The sequence below is a fragment of the Rattus norvegicus genome, chromosome 1 (assembly GCF_021556685.1).
Source record: "Rattus norvegicus strain SHRSP/BbbUtx chromosome 1, alternate assembly SHRSP_T2T, whole genome shotgun sequence".
Taxonomy (NCBI): domain Eukaryota; kingdom Metazoa; phylum Chordata; class Mammalia; order Rodentia; family Muridae; genus Rattus; species Rattus norvegicus.
In genome coordinates this window covers 215,218,797-215,239,667 of record NC_141534.1, presented here as the reverse complement: position 1 = coordinate 215,239,667, position 20,871 = coordinate 215,218,797, and the positions used below count along the sequence as shown (strand labels likewise).

At 52.8% G+C, this 20,871-nt stretch overlaps 3 protein-coding genes, 1 long non-coding RNA gene and 1 other non-coding gene across 10 annotated transcripts; 2 read left to right on the top strand and 3 right to left on the bottom strand.

Moving 5' to 3' along the window:
* Positions 1–1,473: 1,473 nt before the first annotated feature.
* Positions 1,474–7,736, bottom strand: Rin1 (Ras and Rab interactor 1). Of its 4 annotated transcripts, none has more exons than XM_087611540.1 (10): positions 7,446–7,574; positions 7,121–7,174; positions 6,907–7,021; positions 6,745–6,817; positions 6,543–6,634; positions 5,666–6,406; positions 5,112–5,417; positions 4,668–4,799; positions 4,382–4,533; positions 1,474–3,553 (listed from the first exon to the last, which is right to left on the bottom strand). In XM_087611540.1, the coding sequence occupies exons 5-10, from the start codon at positions 6,544–6,546 to the stop codon at positions 3,104–3,106; spliced, it is 1,785 nt and encodes a 594-aa protein (XP_087467666.1). In that variant the 5' UTR covers positions 6,547–6,634; positions 6,745–6,817; positions 6,907–7,021; positions 7,121–7,174; positions 7,446–7,574; the 3' UTR covers positions 1,474–3,103. The 4 variants fall into 4 exon arrangements, with proteins under 4 accessions (XP_087467666.1, XP_087467624.1, XP_087467703.1 ...); XM_087611498.1 differs by having other exon boundaries at positions 7,121–7,301; positions 7,516–7,574; XM_087611577.1 differs by having other exon boundaries at positions 7,516–7,574.
* On the top strand, positions 4,905–10,599 carry LOC147997026 (uncharacterized). Its single transcript, XR_015652812.1, has 4 exons — positions 4,905–5,041; positions 6,879–7,272; positions 7,468–7,608; positions 8,011–10,599. It is a non-coding gene; the product is annotated as an uncharacterized LOC147997026 (long non-coding RNA).
* On the bottom strand, positions 8,432–17,781 carry Brms1 (BRMS1, transcriptional repressor and anoikis regulator). 3 transcript variants are annotated; one of them, NM_001009605.2, is made up of 10 exons: positions 17,640–17,781; positions 12,653–12,798; positions 12,457–12,547; positions 12,162–12,289; positions 11,937–12,016; positions 11,756–11,852; positions 11,170–11,262; positions 10,073–10,137; positions 9,247–9,286; positions 8,432–8,895 (listed from the first exon to the last, which is right to left on the bottom strand). In NM_001009605.2, exons 2-10 carry the CDS (start codon positions 12,789–12,791, stop codon positions 8,888–8,890), a joined length of 741 nt encoding a protein of 246 aa, NP_001009605.1. In that variant the 5' UTR covers positions 12,792–12,798; positions 17,640–17,781; the 3' UTR covers positions 8,432–8,887. The 3 variants fall into 3 exon arrangements, with proteins under 3 accessions (NP_001009605.1, NP_001424464.1, XP_087404214.1); NM_001437535.1 differs by having other exon boundaries at positions 9,247–9,281; XM_087548088.1 differs by having other exon boundaries at positions 12,457–12,552; positions 12,658–12,798; positions 17,640–17,714.
* A 195-nt stretch (positions 17,782–17,976) lies between these two features.
* B4gat1 (beta-1,4-glucuronyltransferase 1) lies at positions 17,977–20,199 on the bottom strand. Its single transcript, NM_001106324.1, has 2 exons — positions 19,058–20,199; positions 17,977–18,814 (listed from the first exon to the last, which is right to left on the bottom strand). Exons 1-2 carry the CDS (start codon positions 20,111–20,113, stop codon positions 18,623–18,625), a joined length of 1,248 nt encoding a protein of 415 aa, NP_001099794.1. The 5' UTR covers positions 20,114–20,199; the 3' UTR covers positions 17,977–18,622.
* Positions 20,200–20,686: 487 nt separating this feature from the next.
* Trnas-gcu2 (transfer RNA serine (anticodon GCU) 2) lies at positions 20,687–20,768 on the top strand. The gene has a single exon. It is a non-coding gene; the product is annotated as a tRNA-Ser (tRNA).
* The last annotated feature ends 103 nt before the right edge of the window (positions 20,769–20,871 follow it).

Here is a 20,871-nt window from a genome sequence, read left to right as displayed (position 1 = left end):
GGTCAGAGTGTTACTATGCTCTAAACTGTGGGTGTGAACATTGCTCACAAGGCCACAGTAGGCTGTTAAGGAGGGGGAGGAGGGTGGGCCAGACTTGAGTCTCAATGACTGCCGTTCACTCCACCCCTCAGACCATCTCACAGGCCCTAGAACCTGAGCAGGCCGCCCTTTCCTCACCCTGTGCCTGGTGCCCTTTCCAGTGATGTCTGGCGTCTTTTATCACCAGCTGGGTATTCATGCCTCGGGTTAGCATCCAGAGAGAAGAGCTCCTGGTGTGAGGCTGAAGTGGGGTGCACACACCCCTCAGTAAGCGAGCCAGCCCCAGGGCAGAGACTTCTCTGTGAAGTCTTCCTGGACCCACCATTCTGCATCATCCCACATACGGTCGTAAAAGTGCCAGTTCCGGCCAAGGCATTGTTCTAGGTCTTGAAGGCCTGCTGGGAAGAAGGCCTGTTTGGTTCTGGCTGGTTAGTGAGGAAGACAGACAATAAACAAACTCACACGTACAACTGGGGTGACTAAGATAACACATGCAACATTGCCAAGCAAGGAAATGATGTGCCTGCTTTCAAGACACCCAACCGACTAGCCAGTGCCCCTGTCCTGCACCACAGCAGTGGACACTGGACGAGGCACAGCACAGCTTAGAGCCTTAACTTCTAGGACATGGGAGATGCAGAAAGGACAGAGTTGCCAGGATGCAGTGGTTCAGTTACTTGCCAGACCACAGCACTTGGTACTGAATCTCTCTTTATGACACAAAATACACACACTCCTCTTTTGAGATTTGGGGGGGGGGGTGTTGCTATGTAGCCCAGGCTGGCTTCCAATTATGTAGCCAAGGATGTCCCTGAACTCCTGATCCTCCTGCCTCAGCCTTCCAAGTTCAGGGATTACAGATGTGTGCTACCATGCACGGCTTTGTTTGTTGAGAGTATGAATAAATGATCCTTCCTCTCTGGAGGGTATACGTTGGGGTTTTAAATCCTGTAACAAGCTACTTACCTGAAGAAGGCCTCAGGTTCCTACTTTATATAATGGAGACATCAGGAGGGGAAAAATCAGACAAAGTGGAGATAGCAATCTACGACTGGCCTATTACCAGCACCCCTGCCTGGTGGGTCTGGGTCTGCCACTGAACTCGACCTGTGCTCATACTGATTTGGCTTCAACAAAAGGTCCAGAAAGCAGACAGGAGCCAACAGTGCTCCTTTGAGCCGTGACTGGATACACACTGACTTCTAGGAGCCCAGAATTAGAACCAACAAAAAGGAAGGCCTGTGGAGGTCCCAGAAACCTGGTTCCCATGAGACAAGCTCCATATCCTGCCCCTGGGGTTGTCTAAGCACCCCCTGCAGACATTCCAGGTCCTTCCCCTGGGACTGAGCACTGCACATCCTGTGTCTCATTCCCAGAAATGGCCTTCCTACCCCATACCACCCCAGGCCCTTGTTTCTAGTTATCAAGCTTCAGTCAGTGGACACCATTTATTGAGCACCTGTAGAGTGCTCCATCCTGTACAAAGGATTAGGGAGGAAGGGAAGACATATAATGGATAAGGGGCCATGTTGTTCAGAGCCTTAAAGATCTGTGGCTCCTCCTGGGTGGTGAGAAAAGGAAAAAAGAACTGGGGACACCCTCCCCCACGCCAGATGTTAGCTATCAGATGAACTTGTCCCTTATCACACTTTTCCCTCCTGGAGAGGGGTCACAGAAGTGGGGAAGGATCGTTGGCAGCCTAGTGACTAGCCTGGAACCCTACACTGGCTAGATGTGGATCTGAAAGTCTGCCTCCCTGTTGGTATGGATTACATGTAAGTTGGTGCCCTGGTGCTGGGAGGCCCAGGAGAGCATCTCTGAGACCCGCTGTGGTTCTCCTTTGCCTGGAAACAGTTCTTTCCTAAGAGTTTCTGACTGCGAGTGGTCTCTGCTGTACACTTCCCACGCTGTAAGTGAAAGGCCGGTGACTGCATTCTGTGTCTCTTAAATTCTCTCTAGCCACACCCCTCCCACCGCTCCGGGAGGGGTGGGGGAGTGAAGGGGGTGGGTGACCCTCTACAGATCTTGGGCTGTGCACGCCCTCTTGTGGCTATGGGTGAGTATTTTTCTCAGATTTGCAATGGGTTTCTCTCTGGGGCCGGTTGCCCTGGCCTGGAGAGCTAGTTTTCTGGGACATCTTGGGAATTACCTACACCGCACTGCAGTGGGGCCCACAAGCCACACCATGCCTCATTATCGAGCTTTAGTAAGGGCCCAAGGAGCGGGATACAAAGGCAGTGATTGTGGAACACCTCTCCCTGTGCTGGAAACTTCTCTTTCTGCTAGTGTGCATTATTTCTCAGGGTCCAACTTCCCAGAATTACCTAAGTGCCTCAGCAGATTTTTGATCTTGGAAAAAGGCTGGAACATATATGCTTTCTGACCTCCAGGACAATAACCATCTCTGAACTGCCCGGGGAAGAAGACACAGGTGAGGGAGGCAACCTACGGACCAACCGCCATGGCTACTGACACCCATTCCTTCCTCTCTTTCCCCTGCCTAAGCTGAGCTGCCGACCACCCCTGTAGGCCCTGGGTCACTCAGGAACCGTGCAGAACAGCAGCCATATCCCTTCTCTGAACAGCAGATGCCGTGTCTGGGTAGCGCTGTTAGTTTGGGGAGTGTTGCTGCCATTCCGCTGGTTCCCTGACCCCTGAAACTAGGAGGCTGGAGCTGTAAAAGGTCTTGATGCTCCAGAACCTGCCTGTACTCATGGGCAGTGGGAGAGGCAAAAGAAGCCGGGATTACTGTCCCCCTATGTCAGAAGCTGGCTATTAGGAGGAATTTTTCCTTACCAGACACATTTATCCCTGTGGGTTACAGGGGAAGACAGAAGCCAGGGGCCTTGAACAGAGGGTCTGGCAGTCTCCCAACTCTTTTAACGCTGCCCTCGTCTATATGGTGAGCTCCCTGTTCCCTAGCAGGTGGACTCATGAAGATCAGCTAGAGGCAGTGGCAGACACCACAGAGAACTGTGTGTGGGTAGTGAAGGAAGCTCGGCAGCTGGGCAGAGTGCACTTAGAGGCTCCTGAAGACCCAGGTAACCCTTTTAGCTGTTCCTGGCTACTCTTCTAAAGCCGGGCATCCCTCTGCCTTTTGTTCCTCTAGCTGCATGTGACCTCCTCTGGCCTGATCCTTGCCTTCTTGGTCAACAGCTATCTCAGATTTCCCTTCACCATTTAGACCCCCTTTCTCCTCCTCCCATGCTCCTGCCTCTGGCCTCTCATTTCCTGTCTTGGTCTTCTCTGTTGCAGCCCTCTGGGTCTCGGGGCGCTCTGCCCGGCGGTAGATGAGGTAACCAGTTGTGGGAAGCCTGTGGACTAGGGCTTCAGGGGGCAGGCGATGGTAGCCCTGGTCCTTGTAGAGAAAGAGGCCAAATGCATCCGGTTGGGTCACTCGGAACTTGGTGGCACAGAGTTGACTCAGGGTGGCAATCGAAGACCCCGGGGGCACAGCCAAGGTCTTGGAGGTGCAACCTGTGCTGGGGTCCTGGTAGGCTACTCGGAGGAGGTGCTGTGCAGAAAGTAAGAACAAGTCCTCAGCTCTGTCTGGTTGTCACCTCCAAAGCACAAGGGACAGGCTGAAGCTGTGCAGTGATAGAGTGGGGTGGTACACATTCATGGTAGATCTGACTGACTTGTGGGCTCCAAGGGGGACATTGGGGCAGGGAGAAATGTGTTCGGACTAGTGGTATAGGTGCAAGGCCAGCCAGAGGGGACTTTATGAAAAGATCTATAAGGAAAGTCCACTGTGTGCTTGGCTCTCTCCATAACTGTTCCTGGGGCTACCTACCTAGAACTATTCCCCCATAGTTCACTAGTACACCTTCCCTTCATGGCAACCAAGGTGCCCATTTTAGAGATGAGAAAACCAAGGCACAGACAAAAAGTGATAGAGCTGGGATGAATCTGGGATCTGGCAAGACTGAGAAGGTTGAAGGTCAAGGATGGTGTGCCCTGGCTGAGGTCCAAATGGGAGCAAAGACTGAAGCTCAAGGACAAGGATGGTAGAGCCTTAGCTGGTGCTAGAGGACAGGAATTAGCTGTCACTCTGACATCAGTTTCTACTTCCTTATCTGTAAAATGAGAAAAACAATGGCCCTACCTCTGCAGGGTTTCTGTGATGATTCAAGGAGGCTGCCCTGAAGTTCACAGTCCAGTGCCTGCCCCATGGAACACATTCTCCTGAAGGGCTGCTCTGATACCCAGGTGGGCCTTTATTTCTATTGTAGGGTGATGCAAGGCTAGAGGAACTGTGCTGGGTAGAGGAACTGTGCTGGGTAATGTTAGAGTCCCTCCAAGCATGGCCAGTATGGGGAAGACGTGGGGAAGGGCCCTTTACCTGGAAGTTGTGGGTGGCCGGCAGGCGGCGCTGTTCCCAGAGGGCCAGAGAACGTTGGAGCTCCTGGGCAGGGCTGAGTGGCAGTGCGTGGGCCTGGCTTAGGCCACTCAACAAGGCCAGGCTGGCTGAGAGGCTGGTCAGGTAGTAGCCGCCTGGGACACAGGATACATAAAATGCACCTCAGGCTGGGGTAGGGTGGCCTGCCTTTCCTTCCTTGATTACTAAGAACTTACTAGCAGCTAAGAAGCCCCAGTTTCACCCCAACAGGAAGCGAGGGAACTCTTACCCTCCCCAGTGAGCAATGTGGGTTCCAGTAGCTCTGACATATACTCAGCTTCTAACAGGAGGTCAGGAAGGTCGCACTGGGCCAAGACAAGGCTCAAGAGAGGCAGGAACTCATCAGCACCTGCATTCTCCCCTGTGGAGACATGGGAAGAAGTTCCAGCCTCCTCAGAGGCCCAATCGCCACACTAGACAGTGACCCCTCCCCTCCGCCTGCTAGATCCCTAGGTAACTAGGTAACAGACCAGGACCAACATAGCAACCTCAGGGAAAGTTACAGGGAAGAAAGACAATGTTCTCTAGAGTTCCTGGAATAGAGGATTGGATCCTTCTATGCTGCTTGCAGCTCTGGGGTTCTGGAACCGGCTTGCTGTGGAAGTGGGTAGTGCACAGCCTCTACTTTGAAAGAGTGGAGCTGGGGGAAGTGGTTGGGGTAAGGGGGTCATACCTGCCTGGGTTTTCAGGGCTGTGTATAGCAACTTGCAGGCCTGCAGGAGCCACTTGATCTGGGCACTAGGCGAGTAGGCACGAAGGAGCTGCAGCAGCTTCTGACGCACTGGTTCTATCTCCACTGGGGAAGAAAGGTTCAGGTGGGACCCGAAGGCTCCAGGCCCCTGGGTCCGGGCCAGGCGGAAGCCCTCAGCTAGGCGGCCAAGGGAACCGTCTGTGGAAAGTCGGCGCCGCAGGCGGGCAGCTAGAATGGGTCGAAGAGGCTTGAGAACAGAGCGATGCAGGGATTTCTCCAGGACCAATTCTGCAAGAAGAGAGTTGTTGCTGTCAGGGGAAAGAAGCCTGGAAAAGCAGGAGTCCCTCGCCAAGACAGGAGATAGGGAGAAGGGTGAGGAGGAGAAGATGGAATTCCCTGCACCAGTAGTGAGAAGGGGTGGGGGTGGGGTGCAGGGTAAGCAGCAGTCATTAGGTACCAAAGTCAAGGAGAGAGGGAGACAGGGGAGGATGGAGAGCCAGGGACATGAACCGGTGCAGGCCAGGGCTCGGCCTTACCCAGCCGCTCTGGTGGTAGCAGTTTCTCAGGGCCCAGCTCTGCACTCAGCATGGCCCGTGCCCGACTCAGGGCCTGTCGGATGCCCTGCAACTCCCGGGACTCAGGACCAACACGAACCTGGGTCAATAGGTCCTGCACTAGCTGACCCACAGCTGTGTATCGGTTGTGCATTAGCATTGTAGCTGCCCGGCCCACCTGCCTCTCTGGTGCCAGCAGAGAGCAGAAAGCAGAACTCATGGACCGAAGCAGAGGCCGCCGGTGCCTTGGGCGGCTTAGGCGTGGGGAGGTTGTAGGGCTTCCTGAAGAACCCTCCTCCTCTGAGCTGCTGGGGGAGCAGCAGTCCACCTCCTGAAGTGAAGGTAGGGGAGGAAGACTAGGACCAGAAGCACTTCCTGGCACACGGTATCCCACTGAGCTCTCCCTCTGCAGCAGCTGTCGAGGGGGCAGTCTTTCCGTTTGGCTGGAAGATGTCCCTGGCAGAACGGGGACTGGAGGAGGCGGCACAGCAGGTGGAGACAGAGGGCTGGAGGTCTCTGTGGATACACGCACTTTGAAACTCCTCTTGAATTTCTCACGTTTGGTGGGGCCCAGATCCCCGGGGAAGAGGGGGTTGAAGAAGCAGAGGGCTGCACCAGTGCCCTGATCCAGCTCTTGAGGGGAGCGAGCCTTCAGCCGGGGTATCTGCGGAGCTTCTGAAGGTCTCTGTTGGTTCTTGGTGTTGAGAGAGGAACTCCAGAACTCTAGCAATCAGAAACCAATGGGGACCTCAGAGCTGGCTCTGGAGAGTACCCACAAAGAAAAATCTTGGTTGTTCTTTCTTCCCCCCATTTGGCTTCTATGTGTCCATCTGTGTAACAGGCTGCAGGGGACCCTTACCCATGCCCAGATGGGAGATGGCCTCCAGCTCTTTGTGGGTGGCTGCCTGATGAATGGCTCTGGGGAGTCGGAGAGGGAGGAGAAGAATGTCCCTAAGGTCAGAGCAAAGTGCAGTCAAGAGAGAGTGGTGCTCAGATGCAGAGGGTGGGCAGTCCCTGGAGGCAGGCCCAGGGGTCACCAGGTGCCCTGCTGGCAGGCTCACCTGGTATGACAGTATGCACAGATGAGCTGGACCAGGTCCGGGAATGTGAGCTCTGAGCCCTCCAAAGAGATGCCTGAGAGACATTGGGAGTGAGGCCGTTCTCTGGGAACCTCCCTCCCCTGCCTGTCTTCCAGCCCCTTCCCTCTAGGCCACCCTCCTCACCGCCAGGACTCTCTTGGAGATAGTGGCTGGAGACAAAAGAGGGGCCACTAGCTTCTGGCAGCCGCACACATAGAGTCTGGCACTGGCGAGTGTTAGATTTCCGCACCAGGAAGGTCTGCGAGTGATCAAGATTAGGAGGCTCAGGATCTCCACGTCCAGGCCCTTTCCCTCCCAGTCTTGTCCGGCTAGACCTTTAGGAACGGGAGAGACTCACCCCCGGAGGCTCTGTCCTCAGCACGTGCAGTGCGGCTGCAGCGTTGGCCCGCAGCTGTAACCACACAGGCCGGGTGATCAGCAGCCGCTCCCGCAAGCTCACTGTGCGTGCTGGTTGTTGGGACCCGCCTGCCTGAACCCCTCTGGCATCAGGTGTGTCATACAGTGGGTCTGGAGATGGCCTGGGGGCAGACACCCAGACTTGAGTAGGGGTCTTGGGTGAACACCTCTTCCCATTTGGGGCTTCCCATCTCTCCTGTCCTTGCCAGATCTTCCTATAACTGCCCTCACCCCCTGCACCTGGCTGATCTCCCGACTTTACTAACTTTTCTTCCTGTTGGTACCCAGGTACAAAGTTCAGGCTGGTGGCTCCCAGAGGGTGTGCTTCGGTCTCACCAGGGTCTTCCATGGCTGGGAGCTCCTTCAGCTTCTCCTGGGACTCAGGAAGAGAATCCAACCCCCAAGGCACAGGCGTGCACATTCCTGGCGGTGAGTAACACTTCCTGAAGGCGGTTCGCCCGGTCACACCCCGCCAGTTAACTCTTGTATGTCCACTCCATGTAGCCAGTGTCCACTTCTTTTGCTCTTGGCCCAGTCTTGAATGGCAGAGGCTTCCACACTAGAGTCTATCAGGGCCCCCGCTGTGGGAGGAGCACCTCCACACAGCACTTCCTGTAGCCTCCTCACACTATGCAGTGGGATAGGGAGGGGTTAAACACGGCCAACCAAGTTCCCACAGGCCCAAGCCGCACCCCTGGGTCACCTTAAGAAGTCTGTGGTCACTGGCTCATCTGTTCCAGCCTTGAAGGCGGGGTCAGCCTTGTGGGAGAGCACCCCCTACTGGTTGCAGATGACTCATTCCTGAATCTAACTTGGGTTTTGTGATTTCAGGTTGCTATGGAGAAAGGATGCTGTGTCTCCATGGAAACTAAGCTCTTTGCTTAACTGAGGTTCTGGGGGTGGTTCTGACACTCACTGCTAAGCAGAGGGGGCGTGTGGCTGTGAGGTCGACAGCACATGGTGCTGCTGCTAGCTGTCTCCCACACACAGACCCTGCTAGCTAGCCCGCCTTGCCAATTTGCCAAGTGTTTGGGGCAGGTGCAGACATGACCTGACCTCCAGAAATGTGCAGAAGCCCCTTCCCCACCCGAGGCCACGTGCTTCGACTGTTTGCCTGCCCTGGTCCCAACTTCCTTCCTCAGGCTTTTCTCTAAGAACTAATGTCTCAAACTGTAGGGACCCCAGAAGTCTGTCTTAGGTGCTCCCCACAAAAGCCTTGATTCCCTTGTAAGATACAACAACCACACAGCAGTCATATCCAGGTCCAATTTTATTCCAGTCCTTGGGATCTGAGAGGCAGACACCAGGAATGGCCCTGAGAAAGCCTGGGAAGCCAACTCCCCAGTGGCAGTTAGGATGGGCAAGACCCAACATGTCTCTGGCAGGAGTCCCTCCTGCAGCGGGGCCTGGCTCATGACTCAGTGGCCAAGGACCAGGGTTTAGTCAGGAGGGTTGCTGCTTTGACTCTGGATGAGGCCTGTCTTCTTGTGGGGGACACTGAGAAGTTACTCTTTGGGGAGGGGTGGGCTGCTCAGGGATGGAGACAACGGTCTTGCTTGGCCAGGTCAGCGTCAGGGCCGGTTGGTTATACAGATCCCAAGGAGAGCAGAGGAGTCCAGCAGTAAGTAACCCCCTGCCTTTGCAGAGAAACGTTAATCCTGTGTGCGGTGCCAGCTGCCCCAAGGACCCTCCGAGTGTAAATGCAGGGTCAGGGTCCTAGAAGGGTAGAAGGACGTTGAAAGAAAATGACAACCACCACTTCCTGAAGGCACTGAGGGAAGTGCCTTACTCCCTTCATCCATAAGGGTCTCTTCTTACTGCTCTCTCTGCTCCACCCTGCCTGGGGGCTCCAGGCACTTTTACCTTCTTGTGGTGTGCAGCCTGGGACTGGGTTCCTGCCCATGCTAGGCGAGAGCACTACCACTGAGCTACACCTCCACCTCTCCATGTTCTTGCTCCCTCAGCCAAGAGCTTCTCCAACCTGGATTCTATTCCTCAAACTCCCACAAAACCCTCAAAGTCAGATCAGGCTACCAATTCTGACAAGCCTGTGTCTGCGGTTCTTACCATCTGCTTTTCTCTTCTGAGGGGACACTGCTGCCCTGGCCTGGGTGGAGAGAAGAAAGGGTCCCTTAGAGTCCATTATAGCTTGTTGATACTGCCCCCCACAGACCAGGATAAAAGCCTCTCTGAGTCAAGTTGTATGAAGTATAAAAATCTTCTACACCAAGCCCCAAAGTGTCTCGGCTTGGAGGCCAGCCCAGCAGCTGCCCCTCTTCTTCCAGCCCTCCTGGAACAAGGGCTGACACGAACACCCCTTCCTCAGGGCAGTCTCTAAGCAGGAGGACTACAAACTTCCACAGAGTCAGGGCACCTGGGCTGAGATAGATGTTGCTGAGGCGCAAGCAGAGAACTGCCTGGGCATCCTCGGATACTAGAGCTGGCACAGGGGTTATCCTTGGATACTAGTCCTTGGATACTAGAGCTGGCACGGGGGTTATCCTTGGATACTAGAGCTGGCACGGGGGTTATCCTCGGATACTAGAGCTGACACAGGAGCATCCTCGGATACTAGAGCTGACACAGGGGCATCCTTGGATACTAGAGCTGGCACGGGGGCATCCTTGGATACTAGAGCTGGCACGGGGACATCCTCGGATACTAGAGCTGGCACGGGGGCACCCTCGGATACTAGAGCTGGCATGGGGGCATCCTCGGATACTAGAGCTGACACAGGGGCATCCTTGGATACTAGAGCTGGCACGGGGGCATCCTCGGACATGAGACCTGGCACAGGGGCCAGGTGAAGGAGTGGGAAGCAGGGAGGAAATGGTTGGAAGGAGCAGGATGGGTGGCAAAGCAGGGTGGGGTAAGCAGGCAGCAGTGGACCTACCTTTTTGATGGCCGTCCAGTCTTCCAGGATGTCGATCTCCTGCAGCATGTACACAATGTATGGGCCTACACAAGGGTCAAGGACAACTACAGGAGAAATGCAACAAGGCTCCAGTGAAGGCCACAGGCAGCAGTGCTACACACCCTCTGCTTAGGAGATCTGGCACATGGAGGAGGTGCTGCCAGAGCCTTTTTTTTGAGACACGGTCTTTGTGATCCTAGCTGGCCTGAAACTTACAGAGATCCACCTGCCTCTGCCTCCTGCCTCTGGGACTCAAGTTCTTGGCAAGTGTGAGAACTGTGTTAGCAGGAAACCCTACCTATTTCCCTCATTCATTCTCACCCTCTTTCAGATGACCAAAGCCCAGTCCACCCTAAGGGGCCCCGCACTTGGTACCAGTAGCTACTGGCTGTCACTAACTGGCTTACTGGACCCTCTTCACCTAAAAGTGGATCCTGGCCTCGTCCCTCCTGGTAACACTGTCTGAGCTCTGTATCTTAAATCTACCTTTATCCACGATCGTTCAATAATGTCTCCCTCCTGCCTCCATCCTGAGGTGATCCTAGGGCTGACGCTATGGCTATGGAGGACCTCAGCTCAGTACTATGCTGTGCAGCACAGGAGGGTCAGACAGTTAAGTCCCCGTAGGATGCTCAGTACAGAAGAGAACCACATGCATGGGGTGAGGTGGGGAATATGGATCAGGAGAGAATTCAGAGACGGCATCTGACATGACACCACAGAGCAGACAGGTAATAGTGGTAGAGGGGTTGAGCAAGGTCTGGGTAGGAATGACTGAGTCAGCATGAGGCCTACACCAGGACATTGAAGGGAGGCCAGAGGGCTTCAAAGGCTGATCTTTATCAGGAAATTATTAGGAGTTAGTGAGCTGAGAGCGCTCTGTTTCTTTGGGGATCACTGAACTCGGGAAGACCTAGAATGCAGAAGAAAATTCTGATAGATGGGCATTTTCATGTGATACCAAATGGCCATGAGTGACTGTAGCTTGACTCTGTTCCACATGATCCTTCTAACCTCCCCGAGTCCAGGGCCTGCCCCATCCTGCCCCGTGTCAGGTGACTTTGACGGAAGGATACCAGAAACGAGTGGTGCCTTCTTCCTCTTGCTGGGTGGCACTGAGTCCCAGGTCTTCGAACTGCCCCTGCTATGTAGTTTGTCGTCCCACCACTCTGTGCCCAGAGACTCAGGGTCAGGGTCAGGACAGTAGCCCACAGCCCATCCCCATTACCCTTGTGGTTCTGCCATGGACAGCCTGGCCTTCCCTCCCTTCCCCATCACGACCATGGACCATCGCCCTGACCCTGGGTTGAGGCTGGCAGCCTCTTGGTGTACTGGGGCAGCCTGGGGAAAGAACACTGCCCTTGCTTAAGCCTCTTGCTTTGTAGACAGGGGATGGAGGCAACTTCCAGACCCCATATAAGCACAGATGCCACTATCATGGAGGCTATGGTTTTTTAATATGCATCTATGTGTCAGTTGGGTACCCCCATTCTGAATAGGGGCAGGCAGGAGACCCACTCTGCTTGAGCCCTCACTATATGTGGAATACTGAGCTAGACACTTTCCTGACCTCAAGAAGTGGGCTGTTTGATTCCCCTTGTGCAGCCTGGGAAACTGAGGTCCAGAAAGGGGTGGGGCCATCAGGATTGGGCCCCGCCTCACCAGAGCTGATGTCCAGGCTCTGTCTGTCCTCCTCCAGCCTCTGGATCCGCTCCTGCAGCTCCCCAAGCAGTGTGTCATACAGCAGCAGCTTCTCACTCTAGGATGGGGAGAGCCACTCAGCCGGGGGCTGCTCGACCTCAGTGTCGCCTGCCTGCCTTCCCACGGGGCCCATGCCGCTCACCTCGAGGTGCTGTTTGGCTCCCTGTAGTTCACATTCATACTTATTCCTGATCACATCCAGACAGAAGCCCTTGTAGATCCCTGCAAAGGGGAAGAGGAGCTCTGTTTGGTCAGAGGCCCTAGTGTTCCCCAAAAGAAGAGCCACCAGAATAGGGTGATCAGGGCAGGGGCAAAGTGGAAGGTAACAGAGAGCTGGTTTGGAGAGCAGCACGGGGCAGCCACAGACCTGCCACCTGAATACGAATCTTTAGGCTCTGCTGTAGCCCTCCAAGAGGCTCTGTATATTCTGGGGCTCTCTCGGCCCCCACTTCCTCCAGTCGTAATCGCAGCTGGCTCAGCCGTTCCCTGAACAACCTGGAGGTGAAAAGGCAGCTGTGTACCACTGGCTTCTCCACTGGTCACTTGTCCTCTCGGGCAAGTGCCTGCGGAACACCTGTTCCCCTCACGCCCCACTTGCTGCTCATCACTACGGGCACCTGCACCCCAGCTGCACGAAGGCCCGCCACCTCTCCCATGCTCACTTCTCCTTCAGCTCCGAGAACTGCTTTTCCAGGTCCAGCATCTCACTGACACACTCACTGCGGCGCCGCTCATAGTCCTCGTCATCCATCTCTGAGGTGAGAGGGCAATTAGGACTGGTTCTACAGGGGCAGGTTGCTGCTCTTGTATGTGTGTGTGTGTGGGGCGCGGGGCGGGGGGTAGGTTGCAGGGGCTCACCTGAGCTCTCCTCCTCTGACTCAGTCTGGCTGCCGCTCCGTTCCTCCTCACTCTCATCTGCCTCCCCGTTCATCTCAGCTGCTGAATCGCCTTCTGCCTCCATCTCTTCTGTTTCTTTCCCTGAAGGCTGGATGGGCATCTGGGCTCTGGGAGAGGGAGTATAGGCCATTACTAGTCACTATCCACTACAGCCAAAGGGAGCTGGCCAAACACAATCCTCAAACGAGATAGGGGAAGTGACTAGTGTCACCACACTGAACTCGAACCTGATGGAATTTGCTCCTCTTACAGAATTCTGGGATGCATGGGAATGCTGACCAAGGCTATGAGTCACAATGGGAAAGGTTCCCCACTGCGGACGGGACTGGACCCAAGCTTCTGACTGGCTCCAACAAGATCCTTCACAAACTGCACTTGAACTCTCTGGCTCCTTTATCTCACTGAATGGCCAGTTCTCACGCCTACCCCAATTCTTTGTCCATGTTATTATAATGTCTACAATGTCCTTGGCTTTTCTTTCCAGTGCTGTCTCACAGTCCTCTGGGATCTTTTCCTGTGGTCTAGATCAAATCCTGTCACCGCTTCTTCAGTCCTCAGTGTTTCCATCTCCCTGATTTTCAGCTCCTTCTTTCTGGCCTGTATCGGAAGCTTAATGTCCAAGATGAGACCTTCAGGGTTTTCTGTTATTCATTACACACACACACACACACACACACACACACACACACACACACACACACACACACACACAGAGTATGAGTACAAGTCTGAGGACAGATTGTACGAGTCAGATCTCTCCTCCTACCATGTGGATTCTTGGACTGAACATTGGTGGTAGTTGCTTTTACCTTCTGAACCATTTGGTTAGCCCAAAATGGGACATTTGAAAGATGATGAGGTCTGTCCTCAAGTGTACTGATGGCCTTAATCAGAGAGGGTCTGATAAAATATAAATCTTTCTCCTCCGCCTCCTTAAATAAGGTGCTCTAGCAAAAAGGCTCTTGTCAGACACAGGCTCCTCAAACTTGTCTTTCCAGCCCCTAGGACTCTGAGAAATATATATAATTTTTATATGGGCTGGAGAGATGGCTCAGCGGTTAAGAGCACCGACTGCTCTTCCAGAGGTCATGAGTTCAATTCCCAGCAACCACATGGTGGCTCACAACCATCTATAAAGAGATCTCTTCTGATGTATCTGAAGACAGCTACAGTGTACTTATATATAATAAATGAATAAATCTTTAAAAAAATTTTATATTATGAGTGTTTTGCCTGTACCTGTGTCTTTGCACCATGTGTGTGCAGTGCCTGCAAAGGAAGTATCAGATCTCTTAGAACTGGAATTACAGACGGTTGTGAGCGCCATGTTGGGGCTGGGAATGAAACCTGGGTCCTCTGGAAGACCAGCCAGTGCTCTTGATTGCTGAACTATTTCTCTAGGATCACCAACGTCCATTGTAAAAAAAATTTTTTTTTTCCTTTTCTTTTTTTCGGAGCTGGGGACCGAACCCAGGGCCTTGCGCTCGCTAGGCAAGTGCTCTACCACTGAGCTAAATCCCCAACTCCCTAAAAATTTCTGATACTGGGGATTAAACAGATTCTTTTTTGTTTGTCTGGGTTTTGTTGTTTTTTTTTTTGTTTGTTTGTTTGTTTTTGTTTTTTTGTTCTTGTTTTTCCAAGACAGGGTTTCTCTGGTTCCTCTGTAGACCAGGCTGGCCTTATACTCACAGAGAACTGCCTGCCTCTGCCTCTTGAATGCTGTGGTTAGAGGAATGCATCATTACTGCTCAGCTAAACTCAGATTCTTAAGCATGCTGGAAAAGCCAGCATTCACCAATGTTCACAGCTGTTTTTGAGAATTGGTCTGTTGTCCAAGCCACAGGACTACAGGCTTGTTTCTCTCCATTCAGTTAAGTCCCCTTCTTCATAAATGATCCTGACGCAGGTTTTTATTTTGTTTGGTGAAGGACTAAGGATTGAACTTGGGTTCTCATAAATGCTGAGCCCAAACTACCACTGAGCAATACCCTAAGTCCCTAGCATTCCTAAGGACGTGAACAGGAAGCACCTTCCCATGTGGGAATTCAGATGTGCTCAGGTTTTTCTACCATTAAGGGAAAACAGAAGGGGCTGGAGAGATGGCTCAGTGGTTTAGAGCACTGACTTCTCTTCCAAGAGGTCCTGAGTTTAATTCCCAGCAAACACATGGTGGCTCACAACCATCTGTAATGGGGGTCTGATGTTCTCTTCTGGTGTGTCTGAAAACAGCTACAGCATACCCACATATATAAAAAAAGAAATCTGGGGTTGGGGATTTAGCTCAGTGGTAGAGCACTTGCCTAGCAAGCTCAAGGCCCTGGGTTCGGTCCCCAGCTCCAAAAAAAAGAAAAAAGAAAAAAAAAAAGAAATCTAAAAAAAGAAGAGAGAGAGAGAGAGAGAGAGAGAGAGAGAGAGAGAGGCCAGGTGGTAGTGGCACATGCCTTTAATCCCAGTGCTCCAGAGGCAGAGGCAGAGGCAGAGGCAGGTGGAACTCTGAGTTCAAGGCCAGCCTAGTCTACAGAGGGAGTTCCAGGACAGCCATTGGGGGGGTGGAAGTAGTGGGGAGCAGAGAATTGTGATAATGTTTCTAGCTTATATGAGGTCTTGGACTCAACTCTCAGTACTAGAAAGAAATAAACAAGAGCCTGATGAGGTTCATACACATAATCCCAACCCCCCACATCCTGACGCAGGTCTGCAAGTTCTAGGCCATTGTGGGTTAGATAGTGATGCTCTGTCTTAAAACAAAAGCAAATAAAAGCAGTATGTCAGGGGTATAGTTCAGTGGTAGAATTGCTGCTTAAAGAGGCACTTGGACTAGATCCCTCTGGAAAAAACAAACACAAATAAAAAAATAAAGCCAGGTGTAGTGGTTATCTTAGCACTCAGGAGAATTACTACAAATTCAAGCTCAGCCTGCTATACAGAGTTTCAGGCTGGCAATAGCTGGTGAGGCCGTGTCAAAAACTTACTTATTTCAAATAAATAAATAAGTAGGTAAAAGAATGAATGCAGAAATATGAAACTTGGCTCGGTTTACTTAATTTCCTACAGTTCTCCAGGCCTTGTGCACACTTGCTATTCTGACTTTCAGCATTTGGATATCCAGCACTCACAGTGAAACCACTGTGGCAGAATTACACATCAACTGCCTTGTAGCAAACGCTGTTTTTCAGTGCTTGCCTTAGGTGAGCTTTCTCTTTCAGAAACATTAAACACTGCTAAGTCCCTCCACCCACCTTTTAGCTTACTAAACACTTAATATATGCCTGGTACCAACAGTCACTGTGGATTGTGGCAGATGCTATACCATAGCTACGACAGTCAGTCTTTGGCCTCGAGGAAATAACAACTTCCTGGGAGGGAAGGCAAAGAAACAGACCTTTATAACGGTGTGTGTGAAGAGAGACAAACTAAGGTGTTATGGGAGAGGTGTTTACACAGGATCTGGAGCTTGCTGCTACAGTGACAGCTTCCAGAGGGAGACAGACTAGGTGAGGACCAGGCTGACATGAGAGAAACATTCCCGGCAGAGTACAAAGACCTAGATGTGAGAAAAGGACCGGGGACATAGGTATGCAAGCTTCCACTAGACCTAGGCTCCACCACCTCCATTTGGCAAGTTGTTTAGGCTGAATGTAGTCTGACTATTCAGGCAGAAACGTGACAAGGGGTCTTTGCTGGAATTCTCAAGGTCAACAAAGGAGGCAGGGGGAGAAACCTCTGCAGAGCAGATTGAAAATCCTAAAGTTGGGGGTTGGGGATTTAGCTCAGTGGTAGAGCGCTTGCCTAGGAAGCGCAAGGCCCTGGGTTCGGTCCCCAGCTCCGAAAAAAAGAACCCCCCCCCAAAAAAAATCCTAAAGTTGGGGTGGAAGGTATTTTCAGAATGAAGGAGACATGAGAGGTTGATGCTGCCAGATCACCCGAGAGAATAAGCCATCTTGGATGTAGAAGCTTCTAGTTCACACTGGTGTAAATGGTGTTATTTCTACATCTCTGGTTGCTGCTCTGTAAGTCTTCCCCGTGCCTCCCCCAGAAGGTTTTTTGTCCCATGTTCTCCCATTCTCATGTCCGTCCACCCAGTGAAATGTGGGTGTTTCATCAGGACAGGGGCTGCAATCTGTCCTATTCACCTAGTGCAGTACCAGCTCACTTGATGACCCAAGACTTCTTCTTTTTTTTTTTTTTTTTTTTTGGTTCTTTTTTTTTTTTTTTCCGGAGTTGGGGACCGAACCCAGGGCCTTGCACTTCCTAGGCAAGCGCTCTACCACTGAGCTAAATCCCCAACCCCGACCCAAGACTTCTAAACACAAATTAACAAACCTTTGCGGTACAGGAATTGAGTTTTACTTCTTGGTAGCCCTACTTGGAGTGGTGCCAACGCTCCTTCACACCCATTCAAGTAATTATAGTGCCGGAGCTGCAGGAGAGTTTAAGTAGCATTCCCTCCTGCTCTAAAATCCAGATCTCCAAAATAGTCTCACCGTTCCCCTTCTCAAGCCTCAGATCCCCTTCACTAACAATTCCTTTTCACCGTGGTATATATGCTTGCTAAGACGCAGGGCGAACTCAACGATCTCCTTCCTCCAGCTGACTCTGATCCTGACTTCGTTAAATGAAGTCACAACCGTCCCTCCTTAACCCGGGTACAATAGGGGATATATACCATTGCTGAGGATTGTTGGGAATGAAGAGGCACACGGTAAAGTGCGATGTACATGAGATTTCTCTTTACAAACGTATAAGCACCTCCAGAGCAAACCTCCAGGGAAAGCGGACCCCTCCCTACAAACACAGGAAACAAACTGAGGCGCAAGGGACCGTCCAACCCCGATCCACCCTCAGAACCGCCGGCTCCTCTCAGGCCAGCACGAGCCGGGCCGGTTAAGTCTCTGCTTTGACTCCGACCCGGGAAGCCCAACCCAGCGCTAGGCGTGGCCATACGCACCGCAGAGACTGGGGCCTCCGGTCCCGGAGAGCTGTCGGACACAGGTGAACGCTCCGCCGTTGGTCTCCCGAAGAGAGCTGCGCAGGTCCCTCTTTCTCCAGGAGGTGTCGACGCTTCCGTGTACGTCATCAGAAGGCGCCCATTGTGGAGCTTACAATGGAACTACTGGTGTCCAGGCATGCCGGGAAACGGCGGACGGGTCTCCATAGCAACTGGCCTACAGTCCCAGGCCTTCAGCCTGTCCTAGCATTGTGGTCTGTGTCCTTGGGTCCACCGCCATATAACACGATACTCTGGCCCACCACCCCTCAGCTTAGGAGAGTAACAGAGCCAGCTGTGGGTGTAACACTCGTTTATTTACACACTGTCATCCGAAGGCAAATGAGTAGCCCGACCTCCAGGAGGGCACAGAGCTGGGACTTTTAACCCCCAGGACCTACAGACCCTTTCCTCCTTGGAGCTCGGAGGGTGGAGGGCGCAGGCATGAAGAGAACGAGGAAGCTTACATTTTACGCCAGTTCTGAGCACTACGTTCTATGTTTTCATCTTTCCAAAAGGCTCATTTTATTAAATACTCAAGCTCTAGCCCATTCATACTTTTTGCTCTGCCGCTATCCACCCAACATTGTTAATAATAACAATATCATAATAATAACACTGTAGCAATATTAATACTTCACATTTGTACGAAGTTTACAGGATGTTTTCACATACAGCGTCTCATCTGAGCCAACAGTTCTGTGAGGTAGGTATTTTCACCTCCCTTTTTACAGACGGGGTAATGGAGGCTCAGAGAAGGAACAGGTTTTGCTCAAGGCCACCCTACTAGTTAGTGGTAAAGCTGAGACTTGCTCCCAGCACCTCATAGTCAAGTCCAGTGTTCCAAAACCACAGCTACCTCTGTAAAGTGGAGGCATGTTCTTACCCCAGTCAGGCCTGAAGCGCCAGATGCTGAAAATTCTCAGACCGTGGAAGGAAAGAACTCAGCATCGGTGGGGAGAGTTGGGGTACCTAGCCTTCAACTCCTGTTTGAATTGTCGGTAAAGAATCTTATTGCGCTGGTTTTCAGCCTCCTTTTGGGGGTGAAACTTCAATGCCTCCTTGAATCCCTTATGAACCAGAAAACCTTCGTTCAGCACCTCAAAATTAAACCCTGCCATGTGCAGTTCACAAGCCTGGAGAGATGGAGGAGAGGAGAGGGAAGAGAGGGAGAGAGACAGAGAGAGGTCATAATAATTTAATCATAATAACTTAATGATATCCCCAGGGCCCAAATGATCATCCTTAAAGTGTCACTCCACCCTCCTCAATTCTACACCATCCATCTTCTTGCTTCATTGCCTCTTTCCCACCAATGGCCACTCCATCCCTGACATACCTCCAGTTCCAGTCCCACATGCCCTCTCCTTTTTAAGTACCTGGCTGATTCGATTGAAACCATACTGCCGAAAGCGTTCATCAAATGTGGGCACCTTTCCTCCAGCCACGTAAAACGGTTCCCAGGGGTCCCTCCAGGGCACCACGTAGGCAGGTCTCAGCAAACTCTCTTCTGGCAGGTTGACCCAGCGGGAGTAGTTGGTGGGCGCATGGCAAGGCGTGCATAGCCCATAATAGAAGGGCCGGACTTCGCCCACCTGATAGAGCTGTACTAGCTCGTTCTTGTTCATCGGCATCCGGCGGGCTCGGCGAATTTCAAACGCAGGCACCACCAGGGCTGTGCCATCCCAGTGGTTACTCTGATCCAACATTTCCCTTAGGCTTCTCCACAGCCCTTCGCTAGGCACCATGTCCACATCGATCACCAGGGCATAATTGGCTTCTTCTCGAGCCAGATTCCTTAACAGGTTATTGGGATAGGAGATGTTGGTCCCCAGTGCATAATTAATCCCGGGTTGGGCCACCCTGGCTAGCTTGTCAAAGACCTCTTGACAGGACCGCAGCAGGGCAAACTCCCCAGGCTCTCGGGGGTCGGGCACAGCGGCCTCATAACGCGAGGGGCACACGAGGTGCATGGCGACCCTGGCGCGCATCTCGGGGCAGTGGCTGCTCAGCGCGTAGGCCAGCACCGTGGCCAGCTGCGCCTCTTCTCTGGTGGCCGCGAACACTGAAACGGACAGCGGACCCTCCCAGCGCTCCAGAAGTCCGGACAGGTGCAGTAGGTTGTCTACGCTGGCATGCGTGGCCAAGATGACATCGTTGGGGTCCATGGTGGTCTTCAGTAGACCCCTGTAGACGCGATAATCGCCGCTGGCATCCAGAACGCCTCCGGAGGCCAGTGCGGTGCGGAGTTGAGACTTTACCTGGTCTACGGATCGCGGAGACGGCGGGAAGAACTCGAAATACTGTTCTTGCTCCTCCTGGCCGTGCAGACCGGAGAGCAGCGATAGGTAGAGCAGCTGCAGCATTGCCACCAACATGAGCGCGGCCAGCAGCAGCTGGTAGAAGGCGCATCGGATGGCGTAGGACATTTGCATGGCTCTCGGGGATCCCGGCGAGAAGCAGAGACCACCGGGCCGTAACCTCTGCCAGCCACCGCAAGCCCGGATTTACCGCAGCCTCCCGAGCGCCGCCGAGGCCAGCCGAGGCCAGCCGAGCCCTACGCGCAGCACCGCCCACCATCCGCTTGCCTCCATGTAGGCGCTTGCCAGCTCGCCCTCTGTGAGAGAGGAGGAGCTACTGCAGCAGTGGTGGTTCGGCGCGCGCTTTGCAAACGCTGAACCTAGCCGCGGTCTCGGCGCGCGGCCGGGGACCCCTGGACGCGTTTCTCTCCCTGGGGAGCTGGATTTAGACCCCCTCAGCCCTAGCTCATCCTGAAATTTTGGTGCGCTCGCCGGACCGCGGGGGAATAAAACCCTGGCAGAGCTTGTGCATCACTGGCGTGATGACGCGGTTCTCGGTTGAAGCCTTTGTAGAGGAAATTTAAAAAACTCTTTGTTACTGTTTCTTCTTTTGAACTTTTCCGGGTGAGTACCGGAATTATGAATGTAAACGTGGAGGTGCGCAGGAGATGGCAGATATAGGAATGTGGAAAGGATCATCCTACGTGGGACGAGGTGGCCGAGTGGTTAAGGCGATGGACTGCTAATCCATTGTGCTTTGCACGCGTGGGTTCGAATCCCATCCTCGTCGGTCCTGTTTTATAGGGAGAAGGCTTCTTAATTTTCTACACTCTGCCTGTTGTGAGCAGCGAAGTGAAGAAACCCGGGATCCGACTCTCTTCTCCAAACTGTTT

What these genes read in the sequence shown, in the direction of transcription:
- B4gat1 (NM_001106324.1), bottom strand. Translation starts at nt 20,113, where the DNA reads ATGCAAATGTCCTACGCCATCCGATGCGCCTTCTACCAGCTGCTGCTG. An exon ending in GTTTCAATCGAATCAGCCAG is followed by an intron (nt 18,815 to 19,057) that starts GTACTTAAAAAG and finishes CCATCTCTCCAG; the next exon opens with GCTTGTGAACTGCACATGGC.
- Brms1 (NM_001437535.1), bottom strand. Translation starts at nt 12,791, where the DNA reads ATGCCCATCCAGCCTTCAGGGAAAGAAACAGAAGAGATGGAGGCAGAA. An exon ending in GATTCGTATTCAGGTGGCAG is followed by an intron (nt 12,017 to 12,161) that starts GTCTGTGGCTGC and finishes TCCCCTTTGCAG; the next exon opens with GGATCTACAAGGGCTTCTGT. An exon ending in GAGCCTGGACATCAGCTCTG is followed by an intron (nt 11,263 to 11,755) that starts GTGAGGCGGGGC and finishes CTCTGGGCACAG; the next exon opens with AGTGGTGGGACGACAAACTA.
- Rin1 (NM_139038.2), bottom strand. Translation starts at nt 7,600, where the DNA reads ATGTGCACGCCTGTGCCTTGGGGGTTGGATTCTCTTCCTGAGTCCCAG. An exon ending in TCTCCAAGAGAGTCCTGGCG is followed by an intron (nt 6,818 to 6,906) that starts GTGAGGAGGGTG and finishes AATGTCTCTCAG; the next exon opens with GCATCTCTTTGGAGGGCTCA. An exon ending in CGGCCACCCACAACTTCCAG is followed by an intron (nt 3,554 to 4,381) that starts GTAAAGGGCCCT and finishes CTTTCTGCACAG; the next exon opens with CACCTCCTCCGAGTAGCCTA.